The sequence below is a fragment of the Urocampus carinirostris genome, chromosome 9, assembly GCF_059441175.1.
Source record: "Urocampus carinirostris isolate Australia breed hairy pipefish chromosome 9, RoL_Ucar_1.0, whole genome shotgun sequence".
In the NCBI taxonomy this organism is placed as follows: Eukaryota; Metazoa; Chordata; class Actinopteri; order Syngnathiformes; family Syngnathidae; genus Urocampus; species Urocampus carinirostris.
This window is the reverse complement of record NC_142357.1, coordinates 28,479,541-28,492,120: the sequence shown is the minus strand read 5'-3', so window position 1 is coordinate 28,492,120 and position 12,580 is coordinate 28,479,541. Positions and strand designations below refer to the sequence as shown.

The 12,580-nt window shown below is 40.6% G+C and overlaps 1 protein-coding gene across 1 annotated transcript in view; it reads left to right on the top strand.

Annotated features, from left to right (window-relative positions):
- Positions 1–12,580, top strand: part of flt4 (fms related receptor tyrosine kinase 4) — a 119,733-nt gene that overhangs the window by 35,750 nt on the left and 71,403 nt on the right. Inside the window, exons 3-5 of the mRNA XM_088343430.1 lie at positions 1,533–1,807; positions 10,226–10,362; positions 10,437–10,593. Coding sequence (XP_088199556.1) covers positions 1,533–1,807; positions 10,226–10,362; positions 10,437–10,593 — 569 coding nt within the window. The remainder of the gene's footprint in view (positions 1–1,532; positions 1,808–10,225; positions 10,363–10,436; positions 10,594–12,580) is intronic.

The following is a 12,580-nucleotide window of genomic DNA, read 5'->3' as shown; positions in this document are numbered from 1 at the left end:
ATAACAATGGAGTACGGTAGTGCAGAGAACAGATGTGCAAAAGGAGTGGCTAGGTACAAAAGAACTGCCAGTAGTGCAAGGACAAAAAAACAAAACAAACAGATGTACAGATTAGCAGCTGGGTAGGCTTGCTATGTGTGTGATTGACCGTTTAACAGTCTAATGGCCAGGGGGACAAAGCTGTTGCAGAACCTGGTGGTCCTGCACCGCACACTGCAGTACCTCTTCCCAGAGGCTAGCAGAGTGAACAGTCCATGATGGGGGTGAGAGGTGTCCCTAATGATGTTTTTGGCTCGGGATAGGCAGCGCTTCTGGCCAATGTCCTGAATGGAGGGGAAAGAAGTGCCGTATAGTATTACTAACGCCACGGCAACCACCAATCAAAACAGCACTGGCACTGAAGGGCTCACATTTTACATGACTCAGCCCTCATTTGCGTATTCTTTTGGCAGAGAAGTAAATAGGTGCTGTTATGAATTCACTGATACACTGAAGATGAATACTTGTTTTTATTAAGTAGCTCAAGGAATAACCAACATCGTAACACCAAGCAGGACTTCAACAGCATGTCATAAAAGTTGTCATCATTGCAGTAAACATTGTTGGCGCTCATTCTTAAAGCGATGGAACGATCTATTAGATTTGACTCTAATAACATTCAAAACACGCCACATGTTTTTGTCTTTGTAATCAGGAAGAGTGAGGGACACGAGAGACTGTTGAAGATACTTACCGTATTTTCTTGACTATAAGGCACACCACGTTATAAGGCGCACCCCCCAAAAATAGGTTTTTCCCCAATATTTTTCCTTCATAAGGCGCATACCTCTGGGAATGCTCATAAATTAGAATTTCTTCTGAATGTTGAGCAAGATTTTTGGTCCAAATAAATCTTGCGTATCAATATTGTCATGTCTACAGGTGCTTGTATATAGAATAGAGGTAAGATCTCAAGCTAGAACCCAACCTAACCTGACATTCGTGTCGGGCCTAAATTGGTAATCATTACTTTGGGTACGCGTTGGGCCAGGCTTCTCTCTTGCTGAGTTTTTCTTGTTTTGAATAAATTTATGGAAGATCCAAACAGTAGATTCTGTCCCCTTTCCATGCAATGCAATCCACATCCGCGCAATTGGCGCGCACCCGTCATTTTTCTTATTTTTATTTTATTTTTTGTGGAGGATCTGCGCACGCCATAGATTCTGTCCCAGATGGAGAAAAACAACAACTTAACAGATAAGGGTGGATATTTTTTTTTTAAATCAGCCTGATAGAAGCCCTCCTCCTCTTCACAAATGAAATAAAGAGTCCTTAAAAAATATAAAACTTCGGATTTTCTTAGGGCTCGGTCCCGTAAATGAAGTAATTTGTCAGGTCGGGCTGGATTGTTTTAGGCTCGCCCTTCCCTCTAACATACATGTATGACTGTATTTTCATATTTATTTCATAATAGATTGCAGAAACAGAAAGTATAGTGATATTTTGTATTCCTAGTAATGAATTCCTATGACAATATGACCACTTCTCCTTAGGGGCCAACGCACTCTAACCTGGGCCTGGCCCGACCGCTCCCTTGTGCAACAGAAGCTAAGCGGGCGTCTGGGACAGCCGCCTCCCAGCAGCCCTCTCCCGGACAGGGTGGTCCTGGTCAGCGAGTGCCCGGGCCAACGAGGGAAGCCGTATTGCAAGAAATTGACCCTGACCTGGGCGCAGGCCCGGGACACGGGCTATTATCGTTGCTACTACAAGGATGTGAAGGCCATCATTGACGGCACCACAGCTGTCAGCACGTATGTCTTTGTCAAGGGTGAGTCATCCTACACGTACAAAAATGATTGAGAAACGACAATTTTTTTCCTCTTCCTATTTAATTATCTTGTCATGGCGTCCACTCTTAATTTGAAGGTGTTTTGAAAAAAATGTGGTGAAGTGTTTACCACCTGGTGAATCAAATCATTGCCTGCCCATGGTTAATTACAGTATTACTATGAATGGTGCCCCGATAATTAGGAGAATAATAGCCTGTAGAAATCATTTTCTCTCCAATAGGGTAAACTATTACTAAAGTAAGAAAAAAATGCAGTATATGGATTGATTTTTAGCGTTTTCTTTAAAAAATTGTCACCCCAACAGAAATTTCAATTGTGTATGCCGGTTAGCGCAGCCCCGCAGTGCAGAGGTACAGGGTTTAAGTGCAGCTACAGCTGCTTCTCCGTGTGGAGTTTGCATGTTCTCCCTGTGCCTGATTGGGGTTTCCTCCGGGCACTCTGGTTTGCTTCCACATTCCCAAAACATGCTTGTCAGGTTAATTGGCTGGTCCAAATTGTCCCTAAGTGTGAATGTGCGGGTGAGTTGTCTGTCCCTGTGTGCTCTGCGACTGGCCGGCAACCAGTTCAGGATGTCCTCTGCTCACTGCCCGTAGTTGACCCTACCAAGGATAAGCAGTGCAGATAATGGGTGGATGGATGAATTTAACGAGATGCCTGGTTATTTTGAAATGATGCCTTGTATAAAATGACCCAATTTTCTTTTGTGTTTGTTTTTATGACTGGATTATTTTATAAAACAAAACAATTTTGGATGTATTTTTGCATAACAATTCCCAGGAAGCGTGGTGAAATAAACACAAATAGCGGCTCCATCTACTTTGGACTTCAACTGGGTTACCTCTGGCCAAATTGTTTCTAAAGTGTTTCTTAACATCCTTAGTTCATTAAATAAAAGTGGCAAATGCAGATAGGGACTCATTGGCTCCTTTGGCATACTCACGAACGTATGGAAGACAAAAAAATGATAAAATTGAAAAAAAGTTATCATTGAAGCTCAGACTCACTGATTGACATTTGCACCGGTCACTGCAATTTAGCAAAATGAATAATTGCATTATATGCAGTGTTTAACCTCTGGGGAGGAAGAGGAATTCGCTCTGATAAATTAGAAGAGCTATTGTACAATGCAAGCCAAAACCTAAAGATAATGAGCCATTAAATTGGAGACTGCTCATCCAAAACAGGAAATAGAGAAACTCTATCAGAAGAAAAAGAATATATTCCATACACGGCATGTGCTTTCACAATAGGGATGAGTTCAGAGAGTACACTTTCGTTTTCTCTGCTGCAGCAGTGAGTTGGCGATTTATTCGGTTTGCTTCAATGTGTTCAACCGCTGTAGAAATTTTTTCTCCTCTCGCTAGAGATGGTCAGACAATATTTAGCCTGGCCATCTGGGCTAGATTTATTTTCTGGTTTGGAGTTAAGAGTCAACTGATCATGAACTATCCTACAGTGTCGGGAGTAACGCAACTCAATTATTTTTCTCTTAAACGAGAACAGACGTTGCCCTACTTACAAACGAGATACGTTCTGGACGATCGTTCGTAAGTTGAATTTGTTCGTAAGTTGTTTCAGTGCTATGTTTTGTTTAAGGTTTATATAAGTATGTTTAAGGCTTGTATAAGTAACCTGTATTGTTTTGTACTGAAAAAATAAAAAAATCATAAAATTATATGCTCTATCAAGATAAAAAAAGTTAAGTTTAACCTACTTTTGGAAGATGAGCTTCAAGAGATAGGCAACTTCCTCCTCCGTGGTAGAAATGGCCAAAAAAAGCGATCCAACCATTTTCTCAACCGCATCAAGCTTTCTTATTCCACTTTCATTTCAAAATACAAGGCTCGCCTCTTCTTTACACTTTACACCAACCACATTGATTGGACATATTAAACAATAAAAATGTCAAAGTTCTTAGCATACTGGAGACACAGTATAGAATGTTTATACACGAACTAGGAAGAGGAAGCAGATTTCTTTTTCGTGGTGGATGCTGGGTGAGCTCTCACGGTGCCACACGCCAGAAAGAAGCACGACAGTACTGTCCTGTACTCAGAAAAAGGTGCACAATACAAAATCTAACCCCTAGCAATGTCCTAGTTTTTTTCAAAATCTCGAAAGATTTTTTTCGTATCTACCGTTTTTCCTAACTCGAATATTTGTAAGTAGGGTAGCGTCTGTGCTGTAACATGCTTTTGGTAAAATTTTCTAACTCAACTATTGTTACTACATCGTGGGTTACTCTGCTTCTTTTTCAAACAAGATCATGAAATAAAATGCCTCTTATTCTTTAAAATGTACTCTTTCGCTCAAAGTAACATAAATATTTTTATATTTACTTACAAAATTCAACTGAATACAGTTATGGTGAAGTACAAGAGCACATCAATTTTCCCGGCTGTTATTATGAGATTCTTCCTACTGTATATACTCACGTCCAAGACAAATTTAATACAGAATAAAATACTGAAAACAGAGGGTCATTTATATGCGCCCATTTGGTTGTGTGTCCCCAGTAGCGCAAGGTAGGCAGCGCATGAAGAGGGGGTGTGGATTATACGGGATGAACGAACTTAATACAGCAAACGTGAGCACAGAACAGAAATTTTGGTCTTTGTAAAAGAAAATATTTGGTTGGTTTGAAGAAAAAATGGATATGGAGTGTCTCGTATTTTAGTTTGGAAGGTCACCAGATTGCACAAACTAATAAATATGTATGATTCACCACTTTCCCAGGTTGGAGTACACTTTTTATTCTATTTCTTTAATTATCTGGCTATTTATAAGCAGTATTAGGGGGTGGGCTTCAATGTGAGTATATACACAGCAATTTTCAACTAGATCCTGACTTTGAGTGTAACACAATACTTTTGGGTATCAGTGATAATGCAACTATTCTTTATATGTAGGGTTCATACGGGTGCTTTAAAAATATTTTTAATGTTGTGTTTTCAAGGTTTAAAAAGTGTTTGAATTTTGGGTGAAGATTTTGTAAATGCTTGAACTTGTTGCCACGTTTCCCTGCAGTCTGACTCGATAAAACATGCACTTAATGAAGAAAAATAAATCAAGTCTGCTAAAAACGAGACGCCCCTGCATGGTTGCTTCACTTTACTGTTGCATTTCTTCTTCCTCATGACTAACGGCAGCAGGTATTAGTTTGTATGGCATGGTCATGTGAAGCGTCACCGCACCTCTTATGCGTCGCGCCCAAGAGGACAGGTGAAGAGACCGGAATGGGTACTGGAGAAATTGAAAAACTGGCCTGTAAAGTGCTTGAAAAGTGCTTGAATTTGGCCATGAAAAGGGTGTAAACCCTCTAAATTAAGTAACTAGTAACTGTAACTAATTATTTCTTAGTAATGCATCCAACACTGCTCTCCCACAAATACATTTCCAAAGTTCGAGTGTCATTTCAATATCAAAGCTGCGAGAGCATAATTTGAAGCGAGGCTGTTGACTGCGCTCCGGATATAAGCTTGAATACTGATTTCAGAATCTGGAGAGTCAAAGGAAATGACTCAATTGCTTGGGGAGCTTCATTCACATTTTGTATTGATCCGAGATGTTTTTCAGTATCCATAAGGCTGTATGATGCTTCTTTCTGCAAATTCCTGCCCTCCATGTCAGATATGGTAACAAGTGAAAAGGGATTTTTTCCCTCTTGCTTTCGCAAGTATCAAAATTCTTTACCGCCTCTGCAAATTGATCCATACGCGTCAAACATGGCTGACAGCTCCACATGAGTCTGTCTGGCAGCTCCACATGAGTCTGCACTTTGGGAGAACCTCATTAAAGTTGACCATGGACATTTGTTTGGCTTTTCGATAGCAAGACATGATGTTATCCTTGGACTGTATTTTTATACTTGAGTCTCTCCTATTCTTTCCTATGCATGTTACTTTTGAGTACCATTGTTAATAATGTAGAAAATTTAATCTTGGCACATGCTAGGCTAAAAAAAATAGCCGTTTAGGAGTTATTGGCTAATCACAAGGTCCGAAAAGAACATTCATACTCACACTTTTACTTATGGGTAATTTATCTTAGTTGACATGCTATGTTCACTAATAACACGACTTACAATTCTCCAAATTGTTTTGGAAGTATGTTTGAAAAATATTTGTTATTTCTATATCCTATCCTTCGGTTTTATCTTTGTTAGAGGACAGTGAAGATGGCATTACAGTTGCTAAGGTTCAGCTAATACCCAATCGTGACTCAGCTTCAATTGGGCTCTGATTGGTTGCTACCTGATTTATTAGTTACACCCTCAAATATTATTTATTCCCGGATTGGGAGAAAAGTTTCGGACAGGACGGGACAGACTGGGTCGATACTGGATACAAGCTGCACGAGTAAGATACCAGACGGGATGGGACAGACGGGATCAATACCAGATGCAGGGCACACGGGCAGGATACCGGACAGGACGGGACAGACGGGATCGATACCCGATACAGAATGCACAAGCAGGATACCGGTCAGTGTCAAAATGCTTGCCTTGCAACTGCAGAGGTTCGTTGACGGACTGACAAGGAGTGAATGAGAGCACTGAGTCTAAATAGGAGGAGAGCCAATCAAAATATCAGTATGACAGTAATGGAATTAAAACTAAACACTATTATTAACACTAAAATACGTTATTCTAATATATTATAATTAAAATTAAAAGAATTTTTTTTTCCTATTCAAATAATATATTTCACTTTTAATATATAATATTTGGTACACTGAAAAAATGGACTGTATAAACAGTTCCCAATTATTTTACTTATTGAAGTTCAACTGACTCGCCGTACCACGCAAATTTTATTGTGCACTGTAAAGAGCTATTTGGTTATTCAACAATCCAAATTTTGAAGTTTTTAGAACACAGACTACCTAACAAAAACTGTTGCGAGCAGGATAAGACACAGGGACGCATCCAGGACTCCAAACATCGTTTTCGTTTGGAATGTAATCCACGCTGACCTGACGCTTTATTTTTAATTTAGCGTCACATTTATTTGAGCGCTCATCGGTGTGTGCTACTGGAAAGGGACATTGACATATGGTGTTTTTCTCGTCATCTGATGACGTCAATTCGGTATAATAACATACACGTCTTGCCTTGATGCTTTTGCGAAAAATCTGGATGAGCAAAGCAAAAAATAAATAAGAGGAAAGTGGTTCAGATGTTCTCCACTGAGAGGTCCACTCATGAGCATAGCTTGTTTGTACCTTTTGACAAGGTGCCAAAACAGCTTCCACGCATCCAAGCAGGTGTGCAGATAACAAGTAATTGAAGCCGCGGCCATCGAATTAGAAGTTGAGATAAAATGAAGTCACATGCCAGATGGTAGCATTGGACAACATGAACCCACGTTCAACTCAAATCTCAATATTTCATCGTCTAACACTGCCTGCCAGTGACGTGCAGAGAGGTTTGTGTCTGGTGGGGCACAGGACGATTTCCGGATAAATGAACCTGAACCTGGGCGGCATGGCAGACGGGTGGTTAGCGCGTAGCCCCAGGGTTGACGGTGTTCAGGGTTCAAGTCTGGCTACTGCAGCGTCCCCGTGTGGAGTTTGCATGTCCTCCCCGTGCCTGCATGAGCTTTTTCTGGGCATTCCAGTTTCCTCCCACATTCCCAAGAACATGGATGTCAGGTTAATTGGCCGGTCCAAAGTGTCCCTAGGTGTGAATGAGTGAGTGAGTTGTCCGTCTCTGTGTGCCATGCAACCAGTTCAGGGTCTCGCCTGCCCACTGCCCGAAGTTAGCTGGAATGGGCTCGAGCGTGCCCGTGACCCTACTAAGGTTAAGAGGACCAGCTAATGGATGGGTGGATGGATGAACCTAAATCTTATTCATTATTTGATTGACTAAGTAGGAAAGCAATAGAATTGTTTTAATTATCTTACCTTGACTTATAAACAAAGTGTATATACATAGGTAGGTAATATAGAAAAAGCCCATGCAATAGGAACAAAGAATACTGGATGGCTTGAATTGCTCTCAGCACTAATCCTATAGTTTGATGCTGAGGTGTCTGCCTGATCAGAATCCTTGGTCTCACTACCACCCTCTGCCATGAGGCAAGAGAATCGTGTGACTCATTTTGCATCAGCAGTCGCTGAGTGATACGTCACGTTTTGTTCCTTTTAAATAAAGGAGGTAATACTCCATTATGAAAAAAATTATATGCGACGAGAAAAAAAATTACTGAATGGATTGACTTGCTGTTTACTTGCTGAAACGATGACTCATTTTTTGTTTTGGGCTGAGGTTTCTCAGTCTGGATTTGCAGATGGTCAGCATGTGTCCCATACTAATTATATTAATAATATTCTTAATACAAAGTGGAAGTTCAAGTTATGCCTTTTTTTGTATAGCACTTAATCACAAAAAGTCTCAAAGTGCTGCTTAGACCACCTTTACAACATTCCCTGATCTGAAACCTACATGAGTAAGAACTTAAAAACTTCTGGATGAGTAAAATTAAAAAACCTTAAGATAGGGGCGCAAACGAGGTTCCAGGATGATCAGGGTGCAATGGATGCTGCAAGGGCATCCACGGACAATAGCAAACATCGTCAACATTAAATTTAGGTAATAACAGAAGGTCCAGTTGATAGCTTCCTGCCTCAAAATCTTGACGGATGATAAGGTTCTAGATCAGGGGTCGGGAACCTATGGCTTGCAAGCCATATATGCCTCTTTTTATGAACACATATGGCTCAGATGAAATAGGTCTTGATTATCTTTTGTTCTATTGCTTTATGCTGAGTCAGGTCTCATACAAGAAAAGCCAGGACAGTTCTGATTAGTTCGGGGGTATAGTCCAGTATGTAAAGGACACAATTTTACCTACAGTTCCTGTGAGGGTGTCACACCTGAAAATTTCGTTTTGGTTGTAAATCGCTTAATAATTCTTTATATGGAAGCTAATTAAACAATTTAGGTTCACTGTTGAGACACATTACAATGGAAACTCAGAGAACAAACTTTAACCCCAAAAAACGTTTTACCCAGAAGCTCTTGCAAAGCACGTAGAGCAATTTGATTGGGTGAGGGGTGGGAATGGGTGGAGCTATACACAGGATGGGACGCGCACTGTCCTTCTCGCCCAGCGCCGTCTGCAAGGAAGGTAAATATGTAAATATGGAGTATTTTGTGACATTCTTACCAAATTACTTGGCTTACACGTTGTTTTTAAACCATTATTTAGGACAAAAATAATAAAATGAGCCTCAACACTCTGCGGTAACTGCGGGAGGGAGTCAAATTTCAGGTGGTATATTTATATTGATATGGGACACAGGCTTTGGCATTTTTATTATTTCCTAGATTTATGAAACCATCAAAAATCACGCAGTGAAATAAAATATGCTGAAGAATTAGTTTTTGTCTGCAGAGCGGGTTTGGCGGTTTTGTTGAATTTTGTCTTAAAATACATGGTGTGGCTCTCTCCACAAGAAAATCCAAATATCTTTGCTTATATAGCTCTTTGGGCCAAAAACATGATGGCTTAGATCAGGTCTATGTGCTGTTACGATGAATCCAAATGCATGCAACTAGCAGGCTTATCCTTCTCCCTCAAGAAGACAAAATATTGAGGTCTACGTCACCCAAGCATCAATTTAACCACTTGCACTGAGGTTGCAGATTGTATCTCAGACGGCAGAGTACTCCACAGCAACAGGACCCAAATAGAGAACGCTCTCAAACCTGCGGATTTCATTTTGGTTCTTGGAATCGCTAGTAGATTAGCATTTAAGAGCGAAGGCAAGAGAAAGTTAATGAAGTTGAATGGGAAATAACTTTTACTCTGAATAAATGATTTAATATATTTTTAATTCTATCCATATTAACAAGTGAGGCACAGCCTCACCTGCCTCCCCGTCACTGCCGCCTGGGACTGCACGAGTATTTTCTGTCCTCCTGGGCCTTTGTTCTGCAGCACTCCAGACTAGAATACAGCAATAACAGAACCGGCCTCGGACGAAGGCGAAATGAAAAAAAAGTGAGTTTTCAGCGGTAATACATCATCTGTGCCTGGTGTGTAATGGCCAGCGGCCTTGGCGAGAAAGCATGGAGAGATAATCGCGCTCATGCCGAGGCGATATGAGTTTTGCCGTGATAACAGCTGCGGCACAAATGGGTGACACTACATTAGCGCCGCATTTGCTGTGAGTCACAAAAAGAAGGGCATTGAGGTCTGGTGATTTAATCAAAATGTGAGGGAGGGGAGACTGTACAATGACATATTTTTTTTTATATATCAATAAACGTCCCGTATGGTGTGCCCGATGGGGTTCACTTAGAGACAGCAATGTACCGCTAACGTTCGCCGTTATCCCAGCGGTGTTGAGGGTGACTCATTAATGACCTGCTGCGTTCCATCTGCATTCAGACCTCCAGCATCCTTTCCTCCGGAGGGGCAAGGCCACCGGGAACAACCTGGAGACCATTTTTGTTTCCCGCCACTCCGCCGATGTCGTCGTTCCGTGTCTGGTCACGGTTCCCGACCTCAACGTCACGCTCTACGCGGTTGGTGGGGACGCCGGGCCTCGATTTCCCCCCTCCGAGCGGATTTTTTACTGGTCCTGGTTCTGTGATCGCAGTACCCAAACCAGCTGGACATGGAGGAGTTGACGTGGGACAACAAGCGAGGCTGGTCCATCCCTATCGACATGGCGCCGTTGCTCTTCGGGGTTTCCTGCGGGGTCGTCGTCCAAGGGAGAGAGTACCACTCAGCCAACTACTTGATCCACACCACAGGTAAACAATGTTGGGAGCAGGGTTGGGAGGATTACTCTCAAAATGTAATCCGATACAGTTACTAATTACCTGTTGAAAAATGTAATCAGTAATTTCATCAAAATACTAGATAGATAGATAGATAGATACTATATTAAAGTAACATAACTTGATTACTTATGGATTACTCTAACACCAAATATGCTGATGAAAGACAAGAAACACTAAATATATATAAAATTACAGAATTTGGTTTGATGATTCACTTTAAACATTTCCAACACACTCTGGGATCTCTCTCTGCCTCTCTAATGTCAGTTATTGAAATGATGACAGACGCAAATCATCTATGAGTGCTTTATGTATATGTACATTCAAGACACACATGAACGAGTACATAAAATTAATGCTTGGATAATTGGAGGGATGCGGTGGAAGAGGGCACATGCTCCCAGGCATGAAATTGCATTCATCATTTCATGTCATTTCATTTGTTCATACTTGTTTGTTGGTGTTGTCTCGTTAGTTGCACTTTAATTACATGGCACTACGCTATTATTTTTGCAGCATTTTTGGTCGTACAGACGCTGCCCTACTTACGAACGAGATCGTTCGTAAGTTGAATTTGTTCGTAGTTTGCTTCAGTGCTATATTTTGTATAAGGTTTATATAAGTATGTTGAAGGCTTGTATAAGTAACCTGTATTTTTTTGAAATTGAAACAAAAAACGTTTAGTAAAATGATATGCTCTATAACGTTACAAAGCAGGCTGAATGATAAAGCATAGTACTGAAAAAAAGAGCTACACATTAGGCGTTGACATTTTGTGATCAGTGCAGCCCTTTGAGACTCCTTGTGATTAAGGGCGTCACAAATAAACATAACTAGACTGTAAAGTTGAAAATAACTTGATTTTGGAAGAGTTAGGTGACTTCCTCCTCCGTGGTAAAAAGTGGATGAAATAAAAGCGATCCAACCATTTTCTCAACCGCATCAAGCTTTCTTATTCCACTTTCATTTCAAAAGAAACGGCTCGCCTCTTCTTTACACTTTACACCAATCATATTGAATGTATGCACGAGATATTAAACAATAAAAATGTTAAAAGTTCTTAGCACGCTGAAGATACAGTATAGAATGTTTACACACGAACTAGGAAGAGGAAGCAGATTTTTTTTACTTCGTGGTGGATGCTGGGTGACCTCTCACAGCACCAAACGGCGGTAGTGGCGGAAAGAAGCACTACAGTAATGTCCTGTACGTGGAAAAATGTGCACATAATAATATGTCTGGATATTTTTCGACTTCCCGAATAAAATGATGGTATCTACCAATTTGCGTAAGTCGAATGTTCGTAAGTAGGGGAACGTCTGTATAGCATTGAAGCAACTTACGAACAAATTCAACTTACGAACGATCGTCCGGAACCTATATCGTTTTTAAGTAGGGCAGCGTCTGTACGTCTTTTTGAATGTAACTGTAACTGAACACAAGTGAATTTATTTTGGTATTCTGATTACGTAACACTGTTACATGTATTCCGTTACTCCCCAAGCCTGGTTAGGAGTAAGACGTTACAAAGAAACATACAGTATTTCTGGAACATGGTTACTTTTCTCATTGGCAAGAACTGTAACAGGTTAGAGATAACGTTTTTTAATTCAGCTTTTGTCTCAAAGTGGTGTGCTGTTACGCTACTTTTTAAAAGCAGATTGCAAATTACAACGTCTCTTGCATTTTAGCGGTTGCTCCTTTGCTCATGAAGATATCCTGATATTCTTATTATTTCCACTGTATATGTTCGCATCCAATACTTATTTACAGCGATAATATACTAATAATATACTGAAATCAGAGGGTCAGTCTATATATGCATACATGGTTGTGTGTCACCAGTGGCGAATAGTAGGCAGCACATTGAGAGGGGCCGTGGCTTATACAGGAGCAACAATATCAATGGGGCAAACGTGAGCATAGAAGTTATGGAAAATGTGACTTGAATTTTAGT